The sequence below is a fragment of the Physcomitrium patens genome, chromosome 3, assembly GCF_059467195.1.
Source record: "Physcomitrium patens ecotype Gransden chromosome 3, ASM5946719v1, whole genome shotgun sequence".
Taxonomy (NCBI): domain Eukaryota; kingdom Viridiplantae; phylum Streptophyta; class Bryopsida; order Funariales; family Funariaceae; genus Physcomitrium; species Physcomitrium patens.
In genome coordinates, this window is record NC_143412.1 from 16,724,993 (window position 1) to 16,750,669 (window position 25,677).

Here is a 25,677-nt window from a genome sequence, read left to right on the forward strand (position 1 = left end):
AAAGCTATTGTTTATTTTAAGATTGTTCACCTAATGTTAGCCTTGATTTCCTACTTTATCTCAAGTTCATCTTGTTCACATTTTCATCAAAAGTACTTTTTACGAAGTACAATCTCCACCTTAGTGAGTTCCAATCAATAGTGTTTCTGAACCATTACATATTTACATCAAGTTTTCTAAAACATCAAGTTGTCTATATCTCCACAGTACTTCTTTAATAGATCAGTTTATCTATTCTATGTATCGATAAAGTATTCAATGATAGAATATGACTTCAAAATTAATTCAAGAAAAAATTTAAATTTACGATACATACTCCTCAAATTCAAAACTCATGTTGAAGCTTCAGAACTCATGTTGAATAGATAATTTTTTTCATTCATATCTCCAGTCGCAGTAAATTGTGATAATCGGATCTCTCTGACCGGATATTATCCACACTGCACTTTTACAGTTTTAACTATCATATATCAATTTTGGCCTGATTCCCGATTTGATCTAATTTTTTCACAGTTTAGACATTCATGGTTTTCTGTATGCCATGTGAGATAAAGTCTACTCATGCCTGCTATTAAACAGTAGCAGACAAAAATGATCCACAAATTATGTTCACAAAACATGCATCTTTCTGCAAACTAACCATCTTTGCTAAATTTTAGAGCTAACTGATGGATGTGCAATGAAAAAGAAAATTCAACCCTTATAAACTTGTTCACATCGATGATAAAAGCCACTGTAAATTCAAGTGAATTTGAATATTTTTCAATAATTTTTCCCCAGAAGTCATGATGTGCATTTACAGGATCAAATAGAGCCAACAATAATTGAGATCGTAATAATACTGCTGTACAACTCCTAACATCTCTCAATATTACTAATTGCCCAAGTGACCATACCAGGTGCTCACAACACGAAGGTAGCAAATAATGTAATAATCTGGTGATTAAATTAAGGATAACACACATGTAACATAAACAGCACATGTAAGGAAACAAATCAAGAACCACAAAGGAACCAAAAACAATATCAACATACCATAACAGGAAGTAAGTTGAAAGTAATTGAAAGGCATAATACCTGAAACTGGGTGCTCACGATCAGCAACTTGTCTCAATGCATTGTTTTCCACAGAAGCACTTCCTTGAAAAGAATGACAACTACGTGTGAAAAAGTGCAGATTAGAATCAAACAAGACGTATATTTTGGTCAAAGCCACTGCAAGCGCGTCGAAGAAACACAAAAAGTAGGTAAAGGATCTACCAGCAATGCTTACGAAAAATCAATACATTTGGATGGGTCTAAAGGTAAAGATGCATACAAGAGGCAGCATCATGAGATCGCCAAGAGGACAACAATTAACTTTCTTGCACGCCTCCACCTTCTCAAGGCACATCTGTAGTATGAATACAAGGGCATGAGTATAAGTAATCTAGTAATTAAACGGTGTCTTATACACACTGTTAGTAGATTCCACGAATCATCAATCCAAGCAGAAAAAGCACCACGAATTCAGATTGAGTTTTAGGTACAGAAAAAAATGGAAAAGGTACTGTTATGTGAAATACCAGCGTGAAATGTCTTCACTGTGTCTAATCATTACCACAGCTGTACAGTAACATATCTCAAATCCAGGGCCACTCAGTTGAAGTGCAAATAACTAACTATTAACTAAGTCTAATCTGATGTACCACATTCAGTTGATGCAAGTTGAAACAGTGTTTCCACACGCTCTGAGCAGTTTTCAGACGTTTGATGTCTGGGAACTGGAAACCAAATCTTTCTAATTCAGTTATTCATAAAAAGCACATCATTCCATAATCAAATGCTTATCTGAAACGACACCAAAAAATGTCAGGCGTGATAAGTACTTTAACCAATGAAGCACTCACGCAGATAGCATTAAAATGAAAACGAGAAAACTAATCAGAAATATATGGAACCTCGAGCAATTAAAAGCTCCTCATTGATGCTACACCTCACTGAATATAGTAATAGCGTGGAGTAAACAGGACTCTCATCAACAGCAAACTTGAAATAACATGAATAATTTGAATAAAGAACCGAACCTTACAGGTTCGAAGACGGTGCCGTTACCAATATCCTTAATGCCTAAAAAGTTGAATGCTAGCATGAGGTAATGGCGCATAATATTCACTACAACACAAATAAATTTCAAGCTTACGCATAAAAGTTAGCTTCCTCATTCTGTGATGACATCCTCCAGCCATTTAAGCAGTACGTGAAGTTCCTCTATTATTCAATTGCCCAGGTCTTACTAATACATGAGGTAATCCAGTCATGGAGAGGGAGAGAGAGAGGGAGAGAGAGAGGGAGAGGGGGACGGGGAAGGAGAGAGGGAGGGGAAAAGATAACACTGCGAACAGGATTGAGGTGGTAATTATTAGTGTTGAAAGGACAACCTTCGAAAATTCTACTCAGATGGATAGGAGAAGATGTTCCTACCAAAAAGGACCTATTCCTTGTTTTACCGAACAGCTTCCCCTGCTGTACGTCTGTTTGGCCCAAACCATCCAACCCCGCTGGATATCCATTGTCAGTCTTACAAAGAATATGCTTGCGTAGCATAAGAGAACATGACAACCCATTAAAGCTGCGAGCAGTAACTTACAAAGGTACTACATGAATCTACAAACTCGGACGCTGATTTTTAGTCCTTCACAATAATATATTCAAAATGGAGCGTAGTGTGGTACTTCGATGCATTAAGATGTTGTAGTTACCATACTGAAAACTACACAAGTACTCCTACAAATATTAAATCTTACTAAGAAGCACATAATTATACCTACACAAACAAAGAAAACAACACAAGCACTAGAAACACGAAAGTTAATTTCGATTTAGGAATTATTTGAACTTCACACCTCTAAACGGCAAGCTTCTCTTCCCTATTCCATATACGCACATGCAAACATTTACAATTTAAGAACAGGAAAGAAATGATCCAAAAGCAGCTACAACAATGATAATCTCATGATCCATTAACACGAAGCGTATATGGAAGCATCTTCCACTTTAAAAGTAACAGCGTTTTTTAAGTGCACTCTCTAATTAGGCTCACCTTAGCATACAAATGAAACTGTACTTCATGTACACACCCAACTCGTTAAACAGACAAGGAGCGAAGACAGCGTTGAAACTTGAAAGTAAAATGTAATGATAATAACCCGACGTACAGAAGCAGGTGCTGTACTGGAAAATAAATCTCACCAATATTCAGAATGTCAATCCAAATTCTTTATTTATCCATCAATAGCTGATTCCAGTGGTCTAGCTCGTTAATGCGGTCCAGCGACCTTGAAATACACAGGTATCTTTTTACGTACTAGAACTTAAAAAGGAAAACGAAAATAACGAGATATAGAATAGAGGTGGCCATGCACTTGGTAACAGAAAAAGAGCTAATTGAAAAGCAAAAGAGAACCGAAAGGATGTGTAAAGCGAAAAATAAAGCGAAAAACTGTCATATTTTCGACTACACACAGTCCTCCCCCCCTTCATAAATAATAAATAAATAACGGAAAAACGGAAAAACAAGAAAGGCTAAAAATTCAATTCAATTCAATTCAATTAAAAAAAAAAAAAAAAAAAAAAAAGGTAGTGAAGTAGTTGTATTGTTAGGGAGAACCTAATCGGGCAAGAGGCGAACATAATAACTAATAAAATTATTGCAACTAAGACAGTAGTTCGTCAGAATGCTGTTCCATTCTTGAGAGCACTATACAGATAAAAGTGCAACTACGTTAAAACCAGGAGAAAAGCTTTAAGAGTGGAGTAACATGTACTTGAAACCTACACCTACGTTACTTTCCAAAAATCCTTCAAACTCTAACTGAAAGGTGGTTAAGGCTATTAATAAACTAGGCAATCCTGGCACAAGCCTTCAAATATATTAAACGAACAAGAAATCACAAATCCTGAGTGAATGGAAGTTGTAGCACGTATAAACGCTAATCCATGCAGGAAAATCCATGACCGGATCTTACGGAAAAAGAACTCTGCTAAAGAGAATATATCATGCAACAAATTTACAATACAACCAAGAATGCACCAACCGTGTAGATGCTTCAGGAAGTTAGCTCAATAGGGCCGATAGCCAGAGCTCGCATTATGATTCTGGTTCCATCTAGTAGGACCAGGTCCAGAAGGAGGTTGATGTTGATGAGAGTGTTGTGGATGCGGAAGTTGCTGGTTCTGCTGATGTTGGTGTGTTTGACCTTCGGTATCTCCCCTCTTCAACTCCACTTTAATGCGTTTGCCAGAGATAAGCATGCCATTCACTTGCTGTATGGCTGCTTCAGCAGATTGTGATGAATCCATAGACACAAAACCTGTTTGGGAAGAATGGAATAAGGGAACCAAGAGACCGAGTTGCAAAAAATAACTTGATTACAGCAGCCACTGCTAACACGGATATTCAACTTAAACCAAAAAGCTTTCAGGTTATATAAAAGCAGTGAAGATCCAAAAATTCTCTGTTGTACTCATGTACTTTCCGAACAATATTAGCAATTCAACGGTTTAAATAATGAACGACTCCTCAGTAGTAAATAGATGCCCCTCTTTTTAAACGATCGAATATCATATACTAAGTACCTCATTTTGAGAGATCGAAAGAGGAAATAATCCTGATCTATACGAAATTTAAGATAATGTATACAAGCCACTGACATGTTCTCAAATGCATGAATTTGCACAAAACGTTCCGACAGTAAATGCATTTAAGAACATGTAGTCAATAACTAAAACCCAAGATACTCTTCTTTTAAAACCCTATGATCCGCGGTCCTTGGCAGTTCTCACCAAGTCTAAGGCAAGGAGTTAAGATCTAGCACACCAACTTCGCACATAAATCGAATCAATACACAAGTTTTCCCGCCTACAAATACTATTCCTCATTTAAAACTAGTATTGAGCGTCTACAGGGCATGTAAAAAGAAAAGTCAATTACTATGTCAAAGCATCGGTATCTTGACAAGCCCATTGCATCACGTGATCCTCCTTCCTGAAGGGCACTAATACAAAAAGTTCACTAAAAACTATTCTTTTGAGGTACACGAGGTAAAGTTACATTCTAGAAACTTGAATTTTTTTAACTCTTTATCAAGTCAAGTTACCTTCCTTTCATGTAAATAGAAGCCATGTACGCATCTAGAAAGAATATTGACTCTTACTAGGATTAAGTTAAAATAATGAGTACCCCAAAAAATTGACCAAAATTCTTTTTTAAAAAAGACGGTTCAACACTGTGACGAAAGTCTACACTTGCGACGAGACAAAAAGCGAAGAACTAAAATGTTCTACATAATCATAGGGATTCCAGAACAACCCCTCAACGATTCAAGCATGCAAAAAGATAATAATGGGATACCTACACATAAGGGAAGCAACGGCCCAACAGTACAGAACACAAAACGAGTTTATAGACAAAATCAAAACCGAATTTTAAAAAGATGATATCCTGGAGATACGTGTAGTCCTCGCCAATTAACACTACTATGAAGATTACAATGCTTTCTCTCAAATTAATCATGACAAAGAAATCTGGCCATAAATTCGCGATCGAAACTCACACAGCAACAAAGCAAAACATCCAAATAATAACCTCAACTCATTAAATAACAACAGAAAATGTTTAAGAACACAGCACGTGTAACTTGAGCTTAGAGAGCCAAATTCTCTAAGAATTGCAAGGAGTAAACTCGAAGGCAAATACAAGTACAAATCAAATCCAAAATAGATACCATCACAAACACTCATTATAGGTGACATGAATGCGAGAGTAGGAGCAGATAGGCTAGTTGTGCAGCTAAAGTCAAGTAGAATTGCGTAGATGATTTAACATACAAGACAAGGAAAAAAAGCCGTACCATAAGTTTTATTTCGACCTGTATCCTTCTCCACCCCAACCTTCGAGTAAATAACTGTACCATAAGGAGTGAACAAATCTGCCAACTTCTTGTCACCCATATCCTCAGGAATACCAAAGACAAAGAGATTGGCTCCTGATACAAAGAGACACTCTTTTTAAGCAACGTGACATTGGCAGCACAAAGACAAAAACCTCCTGATAATTACTACCCCTGCTAAAGTGAAACAAAACACCTTCAAGTATTTTCCCCAACACACGAATATTTTAACACAAAAAAACAGGCAGGCAGTAAAAGACGTAAGGTACAGTTAGGTGAAAAAAAACTCTGAGAAAAAAAGCAACAGTTACTCCAGAACTACTTCTAAGAAATAATCAGCAACACAAGTAAATCATCATTGCCCCCTTTCAAAGTAATCCAGCCGCACGCAATACTAAAAACACTAAAAATATTATTATTTATTGATTTATTTTACTTTGCCATGTAATAGGCACTAGCTGTCACCTTGAGGACCACTTGTTGCAGTAGGAGGTGGTGGTGCTGGAGTTGATTTAACAGGTGTAGCAGTTTCCGAAACTGGTGGTCGTGGATGAATAACAGGGGGCGCAGACACTGCCGCATCAACCACCCACAACAGACATGAATAGCACGTATAAATCTTTAATACATGTGTAAGTGTGTGTGTATGTGTGTGTGTGTGTAAAACTGTATTCCTAACACATTCAAGAGTTCTTAGCACATGAACCTTTAGCTTATAATATCTTCATTTAAGAAGATCACAAGGAATGTCCCCGACGAATCATGAAATTTCTGTTGAATTATGAACAATTTAATAGGATAGAGTACCGTGAGGAGTGTGTCCTGCAGGTGGAATCGTCGCCTGAACTTGTGTCTGAGATGGAGTTGATGATGAAGGAGATGGCTGAGACGATGCTCGAGACTGATTTTGAGCTTGCCTTGGTGAAGGCTGTGAGCTCTGCTGGTTTTGTTGCTGCTGCTGCTGGACGTTGGAAGGAGTGAAGCCTACAGGTCGGGACCCAGGCTGGTTGGGCTGAGCCTGGGGAGATTGCAGCAGTGGCGGTTGTCCCAAGGGTACCGGCATAAGAGGAGACAATTGAGTTCCTGGGGTTTGCGGGGGACCAGGGTGTGGAACCGCTCCAGGTGCTGGGTAACTAAGATGACCATGGACGAGGTGGGGCATGGGAGCAGGTGCTGTACCTCCAGTGGATTGCCCTTGCCCCGGTAATAGAGGGGGTGAATAGGGATTCTGTGGGGTCTGCATTTGACCGGCTGAAGGGGCCAAAGGATGTTGTGGTTGACCGACTGGTAGTGGAGCCAATCCAGATGGTTGAATGTAAGAACCGGGTTGTTGGACGTGAGACCCCCCGTACATATAGGTACCTGATCACGAGATATGCATTTTATAAGCACGTCACATATCTCTAAATTCGAATATACATGTGAGCAGAAACTGTAAGACACAAGACATTCGTTCGAGAACATGTAAAAGATAGGGACGAATTATCTGTCAGAAAAAGAGGCATCACCTGCATATGACATGTACGGTCCTGGAGGCTGGCCATACATGCCAGGTTGTGGCAAAGGAGCTCCCATGTGAGTCATGTAGCCTCCTGGATGCTGCCCAAGCGCCATTTGAGGCGCCTGGCCAGAATGTACCATGTTCTGTTGCTGAGAGTTTTGAATTACACCAGCAGCAGGATGCTGTGGAACATGAGTCATAAGAGGACTTTGCTGGACTTGCCCATTGAGCACAGGATTGGGAGGCTGATTTGCAGCAGCTTGATTAGTCCCAAGTTGTACGTGGGCCTATCATCCAAAACTCCGCCAGAGAAAAGTTTTAGCCTACTAATTAAACGAATAGAGCAATCACATGTAATTTTCACACGCAAGCTTGCGTACAAAGACGTCGTGTCTAACATAAAAACTTGTAACAAAACCAAAACATAAAGCCATGTCAAACGTGTCGAAGAACAATAAAACAAAATAAAACTACAATTAAAGAAGAAATGTAAATTCAGTTCGGAAGAATCCAAACCTGCATGACATGGTACTATAGTCTTTCAGGATAAGAAAAGAATGCAACCAACGAGCAAGCCAAAATAAACTATATACAAAACATCCGACCTTGCTTGATCATCACCTGAGCATAATTATGGCCCTCAAGAGCTGCCGGTTTCTCCCACTGTGTTGCACCTGTGATCAAGTTGTGATAAAACGGTTTACCATTCGGTGCTTCATAAGTAGCCCATTCTTCAGCTTTTGAGTCGGAGGCTGCCTTGTAGTTATGACCATCATGTACTTGAGCATGGTAACCGTTGTTCGCATTTTGTCCTGAATTAGCTTTAGCAGCCTCCACGAGGGATTTTCCATAATCATTGTCGCTTGAATTGGCAGAAAGATGGCCATTTGATGCCGGACCAGCTTCCTGCACCAGATAAGTTGTAATGAGAGTGAAGAAAAAGGTCAGACTGAAGATATCATATTTACACTTAGGAGACTATCAACAGCAAACAATTACTACAAGACCACGTCATCACTCCTAGTAGCTGATGCTTCCGACAAAAATGTGTGCAGAAACAGCCTACACACAGTTCACGACTTTGCGGAAAAACCATGACATCTGCGATGCAGTAGAAAAGAGTTGAGTCAATTTTCATGCTTCCTGCCAATTAGGCCTACTGCTATCTGGACGGATGTGAAGAATGTGAGATACAACTAGCCTTGTTCACACAGAAAGGAGAAAACAAACACACGAATAAATAGCTAGCATTAAGCTGCAATACTTGAAACCTTGCGGATGCGGACAACGGCAGTGGGTGACACAAACATGGAAACTGATTTTGGTGGTCACATATTTCTTAGTGGAGCTTCTAAAATTTAAGACATCCCTAGCAGATATTATTTACGTATTGTTCCTCTAGTAAAATATTGTAGCACACCAGTTCTATGGTCAAATCAAGAAATCGGCAGTAGGAAAGACCCGCATGCATGCTGAAGCTTAAAATCAAGGAAAGCCAAAATGCATGTCCAAGTTCCAAAAGAGTACTACACAACGACGATACTAATCTCATCCACTCAACTTACTCGATTCATATTCATACCTGAGGATGCATCCCATAACTATCTCCATAAACCTGTGGTTGCATTAAACCGTACGAAGCCTCCGAACCAGGATACGCCCCATTGAATTGACCACCTGAATATCCGAAGTGTTCAACCATATGAACCAATTACATGTGTAGCCTAAGAGCAAACATAAAGGTCAACTGACCAACAAATTCTACAAATGACTACCTCACAACAAGCTCAAATGCCAATCACAGAAGTCGCAGTAGCGACGACAACTGAAATAGGAAACCTTCAATACATGAAGATTCCAACACCAAATAATAAAACACACAAAACACGAAGTGCCCGAGCAAAGTGAAATAATATTACCAGAATGAAAACGTCCCATCTTCTCAGCATTAGTGACTTCTGCTCGAAGCTTCTCTAAATCTCTTGCCATGTCCACAAGGTTCTTTTCCATAGCTTGTCTTTGCTCCAACTGCTCGGCATTTGCTTTCTTCTCATATTCAAACGCAGTTCTGAAAAGGTGATAATGAGTGTAAGGGGAAAGAACTGTTCGCTTAAAATTAAAATCGAGTAGAACTTGATTGGGATAAACATAAAACCTGGCTCGTTGCAACTCGGCGCGAAGATTATCCACCTCCGCTCGCAGTGCCGGAACCTGTTGCAACTCCCCTCGGGCTCGCTGCAACTCTTGAGATGTATTCCGAACTTGTTGATTTAAATCTTGAGAATGAAGGTGCAACTTTTGACAATCTGCGCGAGCTTGAAGAAGCTCCTGCTTGATTGGATCTGTCGATCGCAAGTCTGATTCAAGTTTCGCAGCTTTATCAAGAAGAGACCTAACCTGAGCTTCCTTTTCTGAGGATATACCTGTTGATTTAAACAAGTGCACTGTAAGAATGCAATCTTATCAAACCAAAACTAACTAGACGAAACAACAGAGGTTAACTAAATAGCCATGAAATACAATACAATATAAAAAATTGAGTCCCTGAAAACATTGGAATGCCCCGTTGCATTCATCGACACTCGTAACAGTCAAAAAAAGACACTAACCACATCAAGACCTCTCCAATAACGCTGTTCATTCTGAACACATCAGAACGTGTTCAAATAGCTGGTACAAGTTGCAGAGTGCATAAAATTTAGGAACAGAGTCAAGCATGCTACATTTCAATCTCATGCTCTCTTCGACTGACCAAAATTTATAGGACCAAGACGAAAAATACTAAGCGACGGTGAAACCTCAACTGTAACCTCCATGAGTTAGTACTAACAGTTCCTTCTAAGGTCACCTGCAATAACAGAATTAAGACGTTGCATTTCTTGCTGAGCTGCTGCCAATTCCTGCCGAAGAGCCACATGTGTTGCTGCAAGCCGTTGGTTTGCTGTCAGAAGGCTTTGTATTTCATCGTGCTGGCTTTGCATCTTCTGCTCTAACATGCCCGGCATAGGCGGCCCAGGCATAACTGGGGGAGGCCCACCCATTTGTGGTCTAACTGGACCGTAAGGACCAGGACGGCTAACACCGTTAGGATGACCAGACCGTGCATTGAGAACTGGCATGCGGTTCCTATTCGCCATCTTGCTCTCCTACTAACAACTACTTGCGTCCTGTACAACATTAGAGTATTAATGAAAAAGTACCCCGGGAACAGCCCAATTAATTGGGGATTTCTAAATTATCAAGGCCAGCGAAAAAATACCTAAGTTCTTATTAAGAAAAAAAATGTAGAATTTTACTTTTATTAAAAAAGGAAAAATAAAAATAAACAAGACGAAGCATATAACTGTTGACATGCCCTCACTTCTGATCCAGATAGTCCCATGAGAGGAATCTAATACTTATCAAGTCGCGTCAAACACAAATTTGAAATTTCTCTACTGCAGGTACCAGCAACCGCAAATCGGAACACGGATTAAGAACATAGCACACAAGCGGTACCATGTGCGTTTTCACTACTCGGAACAAACATGTTCAAGGTTGAGACCTTAACCCTGATTCAATCTAACGGAAAAAAACAAAACAAAACAAAACAGAAAAAACCACTGATACAACACACCACTCATCACGCAATCAAAGCACCCGAACCTACACCGCATTAGAAACTCGACCTAGCAACCAGATTAAGAGCTCACTCGGTCGCTATCAATTACCTCTAACACTAGCCGTACGCACTCAATCCACCTCCCAATCCCGCGACCTCGTAAATCAAGAAACCTGGAACGCAAAACGCTTGGACACCGCACACGCACACACGCACCAACGGGCAATGAAGACGAGCGCGTCACATGAAAATTTTATTCTCTTCCAAAAAAAATTATATCAGATCGCCAAAACCCGCTCCAGTCTCCACCTCCTTCCAGATTTCTGGTCTCCACCAGCCAGAGTTGCGTCCACGAAGCTCGCAACCTCAAGACGTGCAGGAAACTAGCTCTCTGGCTGAGAGGCTTGAACCCTAACCTGGACAGTAGTGATACAACAACAAGGGCACACGAAGACGAAGAAGAAGAAGTAAAGTAGTTCAGGGGAAGCAAAAGAACATGGTGGACCAGCAAGCAACTGGAGTGAGTGAGAGGAGGACGAGCCAAATGAGAGACAAGTAAGTAAAAAATAAATATAAATAAATAAATAAATAAAAACAATCACCCCAGCAGCCAAATTACCCACCCCACCCAGTTTCACTCCCCGCAGTAAAACTCTCACTCCATACGTTTCTACCGCCTTCGTTGGAAAAATAATTCTACCCTCTCACTCACTGCATTCACTCGCCCTTTTTATTATGTTTTTTATTTATAAGTGCCATTATAATCTCACCTGAATCCAATATTCGTGATTAGCCTTTTCTATTAAATTCTTCTGGGTATGTATAATACTCCGGGGTCTTTAACTTGATTGGCTGAAAGGCAAGGGGCTTCTCATTTTTAGCCAATCAAAAGATTTGAAAGTTGCTACTTTCTCACCCATATTTCCCAGGTGTAAAGATCTACAGTTAGAAACATCAAATGTCTGTCTCATGTGTTTTTATTATAGATTGTCGGTTCAATTTTAGAATTCTGGGTTATGATAAAGTATATGTTTTAAAGATGTTTTTCCACTTTGCATGCCAAAAGTTGACCAGTGAATGTCCGCTTGTTTATTGTGTAAGTCCATTTACAGATTAAATCTTTCTGTTTTTAATTATAACATTCATAACCAACAAACTCATGTGTCGGATCTATTTATAGGAATAAACTTTCAAATTTGTATATACAATTGTATATTTGTATGATGTTTTTAGCACACAGTTCAAGTTATACATGAATGATTTGTTTTTCATGAGATTGAGACTTTACGCCAAAAGAACTGAATTATCAACAAGACATACACATCTAATATATATATATATATATATATACATTATTTATGGTATTTTAGATATTCATAAATTTGATTATGTAAGTGAATTGTTAAGTTCCAAATAAAAATGTGGATGTTGCTCAGCAATAGTGTGTAGTAATTTTTTTGTTTCTTTAATAAAATAGTTTATTAACTAAGCTATTTGTTGATTACTTTCATGCTTTAGAGATTTATGAACCATCAACATTTTTTTAAAAGAAACATAAACAAAATGGAATGAACACGCATGTTGAGTCAAATAAATTAGTTAGATTGAATAAAGTGCACAAAAAATAATATGAATTAATTAAAAAAATCTCCAATATTATATATATATATATATATATATATGTGTGTGTGTGTGTGTGTGTGTTTTAATTGCTGAACATGATCATCTAAAAAAATCACTCATCGGGCAGTTAAGACAAAAAATACAAAAACAAAACAATTCAAAAAATCAAAATCGAAAATAATAAAATAGAAACAAAAACACTGGTAAATATTGTAATGCTCGGAACCATGCAAAAAACATTGCCTATGTGTTCAGAAGCAAGTATACATACATATATACATGTACAAACACACACATGCAGTAAATTATATTTTCTCATCCATCTCATTGAAAAAATTATCTATACCAAGTTGTATTGTTGTTAATATATTGTACAAAAATGAACAACTTTAATATGTAGCATGTGTTGTGGTTGATGCTTTCAATACTTCCACAATTGCAAGCACATGCAGACTTTAAAAGATTCAATGAGTTTACTCACTATTTGTCAAAAGTACATCATTTTCATTATACATATGTATATATACATCATGAACCATTAATTTTGGTTTCCAAGAAATTTACAAGTTGGGAGCAATTTCTTTACGTAAACTTTTTAACTTTATATTGTTATTTGTGAATGTGACGTTAATGGGTTAAGTCAAAGAATACGATAAAAAATTCCAAAATCTTACTCTAAAATTACACAAAATCCAATACATATTTAAAAACTGTGAAATTCGTTAGTTATTTAGGTAACCAGTATAGTAACATTTATGTGCAGCTTTAGCTGTTTAAATACAAAATATTCACAAATTCAATTGTGTGCATTAACAGAAACCACAAAGGCTGTTGATCTTTATATTGAATGAATTTTATTAAGCATACGTGAAGCAGTTTTCTTACAGTTATAGCAAGTAAAATTACTAAAATATACCACTCGGATGATTGCATTTGTGTTAAATGTAAGTTTTTTATTATTTATTTTACTTTTTTAATATCAAAATCTACGTTTGAAGTGAGGGAATAAATTCGACTTGACATATGGCCCCATATAGTTAGAGAGGGCATCATTCAAAATTTAGACAATCATTAAAAAAATATCATCAGAAAAATTATATGCATCATAAATATACACTATCTATTTATTTTATTTAAATACATGCAAAACATTAATTATTTAGGATAATTTGTGAAAGTATTTTTTATTTGTTTACTCTTTGGAAGGAGAACCCCCGAATGATAGATGTTGAGAACGGGCGAGAGGTTATCTGCGAGTCTCCCCAGGTTTCGACAGGGTGTCAACCACAAAGCCAACACAAGGGGTCCTAGTCAGCCCTAAAAGGTGGATTATACGGGGAGATACGAATGCCTGACTGCGGATGATGGGTGCCTGCAGAGACAGACGAGAGGGAGGTCGAGCTCGAGTTATGTGCATCGGGGTAGAATAGGGGTGGCGGTATCTCCCGGGGTTCGAGTCGGCGGACCTTCTTCGATCGGAGTCGTGTGTCACCCGAGGATTTGATTTCTCCGGAGTGGTACGTGCTTAGGCGAATTTACTCGAAGGAGAGTGCTGCTGCAACGGGGAATTGACTGATTGACTGTTTAAACCGAGGCTCTGGTTTTCGAATCAATAATCGTCAACAATGGGCGGTCAAGTCTTACCTCCTAAGGAGGCCAATCTCTTCAAGCTCATCGTGGTACGTTGAGCTTTCAAAGTCTGTGTTCGGTGTTGGAGAGATTTTCGGTTTGGGCGGGGCGATTTTCGTCGTTGTAGAGATTTTGGTTCGGGAGAAAACAGGGGAAATGCTTTCTGTGTTGGATGAAAAACATTATGTAAGCGTTTTGCGGTCATAGATTATGATTGTCGGTTTGGAATTTTTGTTATTCTTGGTGCAGCTACCATGATTTTGAGAATTAGCATCGGATCAGAAAGGAATTCTTAGTTTAGTTTATTTGTATTGGTATTTCGATCTGTGTTGTAGCTTTTGCCGAAGAAGTTTGCTGTGAGTTAGGCGTTGGGATTGTAATTTACGTTCTTCATGAGCGTGCTGTGTAGTGGTTAACTTATGAAAATAACTTCTTTGATTTCTTTTGATTATGTTTTGGAAATTGGAACTCTTGTATTGGGTTTATGCTCTGAAACTTAGCTTGCGTCATACTAAAATTAAGGGAACATTATTAAGGACTTGCATTCAGTTCCTTTATTTTTATTCGAAGGATTTAGTTTTATATAATTAGAAGTCCTACATCACATTACTTTTTCAAACCAATGTCAAGACGTATGAGGTTCTGGGTTAAGTCATAAGAGCCTTTTTGGACATTCACGACGTTTTGAATTTTTGAATTTACTCTAGTTTTGCAAGAAACTGCTCTTGAGAATCATAAGCCCACAATTCAGATAAAATTTGTGGCTTATTCTTTCACAGCTTTGTATGGAGCACTTTCACGGGTGATCGAAGAAGTCGTGAAGATTATATATATATATATATATATATATGACTAACTTCAACTGGAGAGAGTATAGTTTAGTTAGTGAGGCTGATTGTAGATATCACTTAAAAAGTTGACCCCTTTGTAGACACAAGCACCTTTGCACGTTGGCTCAGCACAATTACGGCATAGTGTTGTTAGAAGTTTTATGTCTGAAGTAGTGCGTGTTTGCCAACTAAAAAGGTTGAGCTTGTTGTTTTGATGTGCTCAGAAATCATATGAAACGAAGCAATACAAAAAAGGTTTAAAGGCTTCAGATCAAATCCTTCGGAAGTTTCCTGAGCATGGAGGTAATCTAAAGTCTTTTTTCAGTTTTTTAGAGTCTTCTGCAGTTCAGATTGTGTTGACAGTCATGTGCTTATGAACTGCTTGTTATTAAGATCCCAGTGGTTTTATTCTAAGTTTTGTAATGCTTTAATTATGTCCATTCTGTTTATAATTGTGCGATTAAAGATCATGCTTGTGATTATCGCAGAAACTCTTGCAATGAAGGGTTTGACCCTCAATTGCATGGACAGGAAATCAGAGGCTTATGAGCTTGTCCGTAAAGGTTTGAAGGTCCGTGTCTAAAGTTTTGCGATTGAAAGTTTAAAGTTGTCCTCACTCCGTCACACGTTACATGTGCAATATTGTATGTACTCCTGAGGTCAATCATATCCCATTATTTGACGCTCTAATGACTGTTAATGCTCATATCAATGCTTTTGAGTTCGTGCAGAACGATGTCAAGAGTCATGTGTGTTGGCACGTCTATGGACTTCTATACCGTTCTGACCGAGATTATCGGGAGGCCATCAAGTGTTATCGATGTGCTCTTCGAATTGACTCACAGAATATTCAAATCCTTAGGGATTTATCGCTGCTTCAGGTTTGATATTGAATATCGCGTTATTGGCTCATGATATTCTCCTCACTGCATTTTGATGGATTCGCCGTTTTTCACCTGTAATCCTTCTTCTGAGCTGGTGACCTTGATTTCTAAGGAGTAGGCTTTTGCAATTTGCAGGCACAAATGCGGGAGCTACCTGGGTTTGTTGAGACCAGGAGACAGTTGCTGACATTGAAGCCCAGTCATCGCAACAATTGGATTGGCTTCGCCATTGCTCATCACGTAAATCATGAGTAATGCTTTCTAACTCTGCGTACGTATTTGTATTTGAAATACGAAAACACTTTTGGTGCTCGGTTTTCTGAGAGAATTTAGCGCGTCGTTCAACGACGCAATCTACAGTATTTTCTTTTTAAATTATTTGTATAAATTAGTTAACCCTGGATTTGTATTAGACCTGCGATGGCTGTAAGTATTTTGGACGCTTATGAAGGCACCTTGGAGGAGGATTTCCCCCCTGAAAGTGAGCGTTACGAGCACAGCGAAATGCTACTTTACAAGGTAACGACGTTATTGACGTGGTTTAGTTTGTGATGGTGGGTTAGTTTTGTGATGTATAACAGTGGCGCTTCGATATGCAGACCCCCTGCCCCCCCGTTTTTTTTTTTTTTTTTTTTTTTTTTTTTTTGTGTGTGTGTGTGTGTGTGTGTGTTGAATTTTAAAGTGAAACATTGATTTAGAAAGTTGAATTTGTGCTTGTTGTGTTCTCCTCTCAAACTGTGCAATTTTTGGATGAAAATTAGGCTACTGTATTGGAAGAAGCGGGGCAACCAGAGAAAGCATTTGAAGAACTTGCGAAGAACGAAGGGAAAATCGTATGTCTTTTCTACTTCTAACCAAGCCTGAATTGTTTTTACCTGTTTGATTTAATATTTAAATTTTTTCAATGATTATTATCGTTTAAGGTTTTAAGTTGTGGATAGATTCTTAATGTTTAAATGTATGTTGGTTCAGCTGTTTTTATTCAAATGCTCAATATCTTGGAGTAGATATGTTGTTGAAATGTGGGTGTTCTGAATAATCAGATTGACTAGAGTAATTAGCACTTTTATGAATTTCATTGGCTTCTACTGTATTAGTTTCTGATTGTGTTGACTAGCCATAGGTATGAATTGTTCGTGCAATGTGTGCGGAGAATTCATAAACTAAACCTTATGCTTGGTGTTTGTCATAGGTGGACAAGTTAGGACTCAGAGAACACAAGGCATCGCTGCTCTTGCAAATTAACCGTTCAGCTGAAGCAGAAGATATTTATCGGAAACTTCTTGATATTAATCCCGACAATTACCTGTAAGTTGTGAGTGTACTAATATTTAGTGGTTTTGAAAATTCAATTTCACATTTGGGTGTAAATTACTTCTAGAAAATACCATCATCATTATTCGATTGATTCCATGACCGTTTACTCTCATTGAAATGATTTTCTGGGTGCAGGTACTATGAGGGCCTTCAGAAATGTCTTGGATTGACTCCAAATGGTAAAGCGTATACCTCCGAGCAGGTAGAGAAGCTAGTGGAACTTTACGATGGTCTTCGCCGAAAGTACCCTCGCTCTGCTGCTGCTAAGGTCAGAACTTGTTATTGTACGTGTTTTAAACGTTCATGACATTTCTGCCGCGATGTTGCATCATGACGACATGTAGACAGATAGTTAGCACTCAATACATATCTTGTTCTAGCTCCATCCTCGGTGATGCTTAATGGCATTCAATACCCCGCACTGTTGGTTTACTTGTTACATTATGTGATAGAATGTTTTGGCCAGCCCATATGCTAACGCACAGAATATGAACTGGCTCTGAATAGTTGTCGGGACTTTGTGTGCAGCGTATCCCCTTGGATTTCTTGGAAGAAGATTCATTTAAAGCAGCAGTTACTTTGTATATTCGTCCGTTCTTAAAAAAGGTTCGTTCCGTCTATCTGTTTTTAATCTGAAGCACTTAAGAGCGTACCCTGTGAGCTGAAAATTATTGGATCTTTCTTGTTAGAATTGCATTTGCTGTTGGGGTTTTGTTGGTAGTAAAGAAGTGTTGGTGTTAATGAAGTTTTCATGTTTGTTTCAGGGTGTGCCCTCACTTTTTACTGATCTTCGTCCACTTTATAGTCATCCTCGAAAGGTATTGCTTTGACGGAACCCCTATATTTTTGATATCGAACTGAGGTCGTTGGAGTTCTTTGAAACATAATCGCCAAGCGGTCGTTGCCGTGTGCTTAGCAGATTTGTGCGGTTTTTTTGTAAACTAAAACATGTATTGCGAAGATGAATAATTTAGTATTATGGCGTCTTTCCTGCTCACTCCTTCGATGGCATTAGTTGTGTTGTTGAATTCTACGAATCATGACGTAATGAAATGCAATTGTGGTATTCCTTCCACTAATGGTCCAACTCTTCTTTGCAGGATGAGATTTTGGAGGAGGTTTTTGTTGAAGTCGTGTCTTCCTTACAGACCTCGAAGACATTTCCTGGCAGGTGTTCACCGATATCTTTTTTCATTTTAAAAATCACATAAAATCCAAATAAACAAGTTAAGGTTAGTCTAGCGATTAGGGTCATTTTCTGGAGTATTTTCAGTTAAGATTGGTATGTAAATTATGATTGATTATGTGGTAATTAACCTTGATAGTGAAACTTATCTCACATTTCAGTAAAATCTGTTGCTTCATGTTTGTGGTTCTTCCCAATAATGTAATCTAACCTAGAAAGAGTATGTTAGTACGACTAACGGAAATCACTGGGTTGATCATTTACTATTGTATTTCTATCTTCCAGTTCTGACGTCGAGGCTCCCTCAACATATCTGTGGACCCTTTGTCTTCTAGCTCAGGTGTGAAGTCTCAAAAATTTCAAGGATGACTTCTGTCGTACAATTGTAATTGACAACTGGATCTTGAAAAGGAAATCTCAAACGTGTCTTGTGTGTGGAAATCTATTCCAGCATTTCGATAAAATACGTCAATACGAAAAGGCTTATTCTTACATTAACCAAGCAATTGAGCACACGCCTACAGTTATCGACTTTTACCTTGTGAAGGTGCTGATCTTGAATATTCTGAGGATATTTCGGGCTTTTATTTCTTGTTCTTTGTTTTCTGAATTTTTTATTCATGGTTACAAGGTTACTCATTTACAGTTCAAATAACCTTCGACACTAGTGGAAGATTCTGTCAAGCTATTTGTCATTCATTTCTTGCTAGTTTAAGTCATGGTTTGGAATTTTTCTTTCTGGCTCTCTTGTCCGTTTTATTTAGTGCTGTAAGCATGAATACTGTCTACCCTTTGACAGGGAAGAATACTGAAGCATGCCGGGGATCCTACGGCCGCTGCAGCTTTGGCTAATGAAGCACGAACTATGGATCTTGCTGACCGGTTTTTGAACAGTGAATGTGTGAAGCGCATGTTGCAAGCTGACCAGGTACCTGTGGTTGGTTCGAATAATTTTCATCATTTGTTGATGTCCTATTCAAGTTTCCTTTAAATTTACGTCTTTGAATAATTCTATCCACTTCCTTAAACATCGTTTTTTATATATCAGTGAAATTTTATTACGAGTTCAGTCCAATTGTGTTCCCTTAGGTCGAAATTGCGGAGAAAACGGCTGTACTGTTCACTAGGGATGGTGATCAACACAACAACTTATTCGACATGCAATGCATGTGGTGAGCATTTAATATCATCTTTGGAAAAAATTTAAGAGATTCTATAGAGCTTGGAAGATACTAGTAGATACAAAGAAGGGCAAGAGGCGCCTGATGTAACTGCTATTTTTCAGGTACGAGCTGGCATCCGGTGACAGCCATTTCCGTCAAGGGAATATGGGCAAGGCTTTAAAGAAATACTTGCTTGTGGAGAAACACTACAATGACATGATTGAGGATCAGTTTGACTTCCACACTTACTGCTTACGTAAAATGACTTTGCGTGCATACATACGGATGCTGCGCTTCCAGGATCAGCTACACTCGCATCGTTTCTTTTTTAGGGCTGCTACTTCGATCATCAGGTACTTTTCTTTGTGTTTGTTACATTGAAGTGTTTGACTGAAAACTATTTCGTAGTAATTGTTCTGTCTTGCTTTAGTTGGATTGTAAATCCTGGATTTTAATCATTTATTATTTTAGAGTATTTAAAAATTTTAAATACAAAATGTCAAGTGCATTTTCCCGTTATTTGCTGACATGAGTCATTTGAGTTATGTAGCACACTAGTTGATCTCCAGTATCTAACATGCGTCTTGTTTTTTAGATGTTATATTAAACTCCATGATTCGCCCCCGAAGACTGCAGTAGAAGAGCACGAAGCAGCTTTAGCTGGTTTGCCAACTGCAGAACGGAAGAAAATGCGCCAGAAACTTCGCAAAGCAGAAGCAAAAGCTAAAAAGGTACAAATTCTAATCTAGTCATCTTTAGGTTATCTACGTGTGAAAGTCATTACCTTCCTAAGTGATTGAATATTATTAACCATCACTTGTTGATGATGGCCTGTAATTTGCTCTGTGCTAGATTTTGCTGAGATATTTCGTTCCCGAAACAAAAGTCTTGATGTTTTAGTGATCTTATCCTACCTAAGATTGCTTTGATGTTAAATGTATGTTTGATTGATTCAAGTGTACTTTATTTCTTCATCACATATTGGAAATGTCAAACAGCTTAAACTCACAAGCATAACAGCCATTTCAATAAGAGACTTGGTATTGCGCTTATTTTGTGTATTGAATCATTGCCATTTACTCCGTTTTGTATTGACTTTAGAATGTTGCATCTTTCTTGTCGTTATCAGGAGGCAGAAGAAAAGGTCAAATTGGAAGAACTTGCCGCTAACGCTGCTGCAAACAAAGCAGGGAAGAAGGGGGCACAGACACCTCGACCTGTAGATACGGATCCGGATGGTGACAAACTGATGAATGTGTGTCTATTCTTTCCGTGTATATGTGTTAGGGCAGAAGCTTCGTATTTGAATCCTGCCATATTTTTTTTTGGATTGTACTTTTGATTTTTTAAGTGGACTCTTTGAACGTTTCTACAAGTATGGTTATATGCCACAGCGCTTTTTGTGTAATATACGTTGTGTCATCTATACTCATGTGTACAGGTTGAAGATCCTTTAAGCGAAGCACTAAAGTATTTGAGACTTTTGCAAGAACACTCAGCAGATGCTATTGAAACCCATCTGCTTGCCTTCGAAGTGTACTTCCGCAAAAATAAGAAATTGCTTGCTCTTCAGGTATTCCATTTATATTCCATCTATGTATCAGTTAGATGTCGCTGTGTAATTATACATCATCTGAATGTTTTGGTATTCTTGCCTATAGTTGTTTTGTTTCTTTTGAAAACACTTATTTTTGTACTATGCTCTATCGAAATGCTTATCCTTTGAGTGGAAACTTCTGTGCTGTGGGTTCTTAGGCTGTGAAGAAACAGTTGGCATTAGATCCAAGCAGCCCTGATGTACACCGTTGTTTGGTGAGTTTATTTATTTTTGTGGAAAAAAATGTTTTAGATTTTGTTTGTTTTGATAAATTACAAGGCCATCTTTATGCTTATTAGATATGTGGTTTCTGTTGTGCGCTTTGTTCTCCTCCCTTGCATGTTAATGTATGTGATACATTCTGAGTACAGCGGGGGCTTTAGGATTATTTCTCCAGAATTTGTGATGATTGTGAATTATTTAATTGCTTATGAAAGCTGTGCTGAGATATTTATCGTTGTGATTGTGATTCAGATACGCTTGTTCGAGTCATTGGACAAATTAAGAAGTCCAGATACTCATGCCGAGAAGATTATTCATGATGTGATTGCTATAGAGAGAGCATCAATGCAGTAAGTTTTCTAATTATTTCGTGTGATCGTGAGACATCTTTTTGATTGTGTATCAAAGATGCTAATTTCCATGGTTTCGGTAGAAGTTGCTTCTGAATTGGTTTTGCTGTAAATCATGTTTTTTCAAGGGTATGTTATCTCAGTTTTATCATGTATGTGTTATATTTCAGGGAACTCGGAGAAAAATCTCTTCTTGACGCAAACAGAGATTTCCTTGCGACCTATCGCGGTTAGTTTCACTGTCCTTGTACATCGTCTGTTTGATGCTCTCCATATTTGATTAGCCAAAACCATGGCGTTTATCATCTATTGTCAAAGTGAAAATCATCGACATCACTTTAACACTTTTATCTGGCTTTGTAGTCCTTGAATGCGTAGGTGTTGTTTGAATGCGAGTACCCGTGAAAGTTTTAACCATGTTGGTGTATGAATTTCTTATGTATAATACAGATTCCCTGCAGCATAGGGTTGCTGCAGCAGAGATTCATCTTCTTCTCTGTCCGGATGCTAAGTCTGAGGCAATTAAGATAATTGAAGAGTCGCCTGAAAGGTACGTTCAATTAGCTTGTACTGCCATAGTTCTTGGTGTCAAGCAAATTACAGGTGCTAGATTATCTGGTACACCCTTTCTGACATATCTGATTGAACCGTGTTTTGGGGCTTTTAAAACCAGGGTTGCATCAGCGTCAAATGACGCTGCGAGCGAATGGTTTCTGAAAAATTGCGTAGAAGTACATCAATTGTTGGAGAATTCATTCGGGGATAAAGCTGCAGCAACAAGTAAGCCTATTGAAATTGTGGTTGCGACCTTAAGATCGTTGTTGTATGAACAATACTGTACTCTGAACTCGCGAAGTTCTTGTAGGGATATTGTCTACTTTACAAACTTCTGATTCCACCTTTATGGAATATGTACCAATTCATGTCTTTCATAGTGGGTCATTTGGTTATAACTTTCGCATGTCTGAAATTGCAGAATGGTCAGCACGTTGTGGAAAGTTGTTCCCTTTCTCAACGTATTTTAAAGGTGCCAAATGCTCTGCAGCACGACTGGAAAACATACAAGACTCAAATCACTCAGAGAATGGAAAGGTCGAATCTGAATGCGAGAAAGACCACACCCATTCAGTGAATGGTGGTGTCAGAGACTTAGTTTTGAGCTGAACAGAACATATTTTTAGGTCTTATTCAATTTTTCACCTGTCAAGGTTGTGTTTATGCTGACCTTGATATATTAGGGAGGAATTAGTTAGATTCTTCTGAAGGAGTTCACATGAGTCCCAGTTTTTTGTTGAGGGTGAATTGCACGTGAATAACTTGTTCAGATGTTACTATGAGTTAGCTATGCCTTCTACCTAGGTTGAATCCTTTCTCCGGAGTAACGCAGTTGAATGAAGATACCTAGAGGCGTAGAACTTAATGTGATTTCAGGTGTTCCTGTAGATGAGTTACTGGAACCTGGCGATGACACGTTGTGGTGCCTCTTGCAAGAATGAAAATATTGATGTCCACCAAAGTGCAAATACGTTGTCACGTACCTTAATAGTGGGCGTCAAAGGAGGAAGAGAGTGTTTTGGAGAGTACTTTGGACAACCCTGCGATGAAAGATAGTCTACTGTGTAGAGATTCTTCAGAGAATGCATTGTCTTTGAGGAAGTGGTTAGTGTTTTTTCTTCAAAAAAAAAAGTTTATAATCTCTTGATATCTTCTCTTTAAAAAGGATCTGTACCAAAATATTGGTGCAAAGGAATAGTTATTTGTGGCCTACATATTCTTTATTTGAGCTTTTCTTATCCGTTTTTTTATATTTCTTTTTCTTTTTGACACAAAATGAGATTATAACTTGATGCTTTAAATTAATTAAAAGAACAGGAACAAAGTTAATATCAATGTTTTGTCAGACCAGGCTGGAACCAAGCACACATAATACCTACTTACAAAGCCAACATAAATCCTAAATTGTCCATTTAGCTATTGCTTTGCAACATGCATTATAAGATTCTTTTGTGGCATTTTAGTACTTTACCCAGTTTTTATTTCAATTTGTATGTTTAGCATGCTTTTGGTTGTCCATGATTTGTTTTTTTGGAACAATAATGTTGCACAATTGTCCAGTTGTTTTTCTATTTTGTTATAAGTTATTTACTATCTAATTTTGTCATATTTTATTAGTTTGTTCCAAATCACTTTTTTTCTATGAATATTTTTCCACTTCTCTTCCTTAAAATAAAGATGTTTTCTTCAGTCCATATTGTTTGTAAGTAAAGTTTCCTAAGGAAAGACCATATTGTTTTAAAATAATATAATCCAAGTAGAGATTTGCTAGCAAATATCTCTTGCTTCTATCAAAATGCCTTCTACAACTCATAGTCTCTTAATATTAGAAAAGTCTTATTAAACAAAGATATTATCCAAATCCAAAATACAACTAGATTGAGTAAACTTATAATTTATATAAAATTTTCTCATTTTTACAAGACATGCTTAAAAAAACATTAATATAAAATACTAGAATTTAATTGTATTCTCTATCCATATATTATAATCATCTATATTAAATTAGCTATATAAGCAAACTTCTTTATGTGCACTTGGGTTAAACCAAACATTGTTCTAATTTAAAGCAAAACATTGTTCAACTAAATTATAGTGTGAAGTTTCGTAGATTCCATTGCTTGTGGTTTAATTAATTCAACTATAAATTTAATTTGGCTACGTATGTCATAATATTAAAGAAAGAATTTAAGTAGTACATTTTAAAATCAAAGTATAATTCATCCAATGCCTCCATGTAATAATTTAATCACTTCTATTTCTTTACTTAATTCTTTAGACTTAAATGCTATCTTGAATATTTTAGCAAAACCTTCAACCAAGATATTTTGATTCAAATCATTATTTGATGAATGTCTTTTAAGTTGATTAAATAAGTCGTGGTCATATTGTAACATTTTAGATCGGCCATCTAATATATATATATATATATATATATATATATATATATATATAATCTAATAATTTTTTTATGTATCCAATACAACATAATTAGAGTTAAAAGATAAATTTTGATATATGCTTATCATTATATATATATATATATATACCTATACAATCTTTAGACAAAACTTGCCAATGATTTAGATAAACAAAAGAAAGGTGCTTCTAAATGTTTTTATATTGTTAAGTAAATATAAATTTATTCTTAGTTTTTTTAAATTTCTAAAATTAAAAAGTATTTTTATAAATTAAAAATGATTAATTCTATATTATTTTTTATCTAATATTTTATTCATGATTTATTAAATCATTTATGGAACACTTTTAAATGAAACCATTGTTTTTTTGTCATTAGTTTAGTCATTATAAGTTTATGCCTCAAGATTTGTTGTATATTTAAGTGTCTAAGCTACAATGATTTAATGAATCACTTGACAAATAGAATCTTTATTTATTTGATAAATTTGATAATTTTTAATCTACCTATAACTAATGTTTTGTTACAAACTTACTTTATAACTTTGATGCAAATTAAGATATCACTATTATTTGATTTTTGGATTGTATTAAATGATAAAGTCCAAACAAATTTAAAAATATATTGAAAAGAGATGAAAATATTATTTAGAATAATAATTGCATTGACCATGTTAATTTTTATTTAAAAATATAATTATTTATTTATATTTAAAGATATATATATATATATATATATATATTTATATATACATAAAATAAAAAATAAGATAAAAATTAAAATTTTTACCATTATTTGATAAATTTTAAGTCCACAAAAATTGATTAGTCTATTGGATCAAAGACATGAATCACAAAAGGACCAAAAAAT

General features: G+C 36.9%; 2 protein-coding genes across 13 annotated transcripts; one reads left to right on the forward strand and one right to left on the reverse strand.

Annotated features, from left to right (window-relative positions):
- Positions 1-721: 721 nt before the first annotated feature.
- LOC112279815 (uncharacterized) lies at positions 722-11,547 on the reverse strand. Of its 12 annotated transcripts, none has more exons than XM_090249017.1 (13): positions 11,142-11,490; positions 10,280-10,598; positions 9,587-9,854; positions 9,351-9,499; positions 9,014-9,108; positions 8,053-8,337; positions 7,439-7,718; positions 6,738-7,292; positions 6,396-6,503; positions 5,892-6,026; positions 4,077-4,352; positions 1,319-1,393; positions 722-1,136 (listed from the first exon to the last, which is right to left on the reverse strand). In XM_090249017.1, exons 2-11 carry the CDS (start codon positions 10,566-10,568, stop codon positions 4,102-4,104), a joined length of 2,415 nt encoding a protein of 804 aa, XP_090105143.1. In that variant the 5' UTR covers positions 10,569-10,598; positions 11,142-11,490; the 3' UTR covers positions 722-1,136; positions 1,319-1,393; positions 4,077-4,101. The 12 variants fall into 12 exon arrangements, with proteins under 12 accessions (XP_090105143.1, XP_090105141.1, XP_090105138.1 ...); XM_090249015.1 differs by having other exon boundaries at positions 722-1,140; XM_090249012.1 differs by having other exon boundaries at positions 722-1,157.
- A 2,434-nt stretch (positions 11,548-13,981) lies between these two features.
- LOC112280447 (N-terminal acetyltransferase A complex auxiliary subunit NAA15) lies at positions 13,982-23,356 on the forward strand. Its single transcript, XM_024515960.2, has 26 exons — positions 13,982-14,334; positions 15,339-15,417; positions 15,603-15,685; positions 15,846-15,995; positions 16,134-16,249; positions 16,412-16,517; positions 16,760-16,831; positions 17,191-17,306; positions 17,451-17,583; positions 17,844-17,921; positions 18,080-18,133; positions 18,416-18,486; positions 18,787-18,841; positions 18,953-19,048; positions 19,301-19,429; positions 19,591-19,673; positions 19,787-20,017; positions 20,260-20,395; positions 20,794-20,919; positions 21,106-21,237; positions 21,420-21,476; positions 21,736-21,833; positions 22,004-22,062; positions 22,284-22,383; positions 22,507-22,613; positions 22,810-23,356. Exons 1-26 carry the CDS (start codon positions 14,281-14,283, stop codon positions 22,995-22,997), a joined length of 2,709 nt encoding a protein of 902 aa, XP_024371728.1. The 5' UTR covers positions 13,982-14,280; the 3' UTR covers positions 22,998-23,356.
- The last annotated feature ends 2,321 nt before the right edge of the window (positions 23,357-25,677 follow it).

Excerpts from the sequence above, each read along its gene's own strand:
- LOC112279815 (XM_090249013.1), bottom strand. The coding sequence starts at position 10,568 with ATGGCGAATAGGAACCGCATGCCAGTTCTCAATGCACGGTCTGGTCAT. Across the intron at positions 7,719-8,052 it reads AGGGCCATAATTATGCTCAG|GCCCACGTACAACTTGGGAC; the intron begins GTGATGATCAAG and ends TTTGGATGATAG. Across the intron at positions 7,293-7,438 it reads ACCGTACATGTCATATGCAG|GTACCTATATGTACGGGGGG; the intron begins GTGATGCCTCTT and ends TCTCGTGATCAG.
- LOC112280447 (XM_024515960.2), top strand. The coding sequence starts at position 14,281 with ATGGGCGGTCAAGTCTTACCTCCTAAGGAGGCCAATCTCTTCAAGCTC. Across the intron at positions 15,686-15,845 it reads TTGTCCGTAAAGGTTTGAAG|AACGATGTCAAGAGTCATGT; the intron begins GTCCGTGTCTAA and ends GAGTTCGTGCAG. Across the intron at positions 17,584-17,843 it reads CTCGCTCTGCTGCTGCTAAG|CGTATCCCCTTGGATTTCTT; the intron begins GTCAGAACTTGT and ends CTTTGTGTGCAG.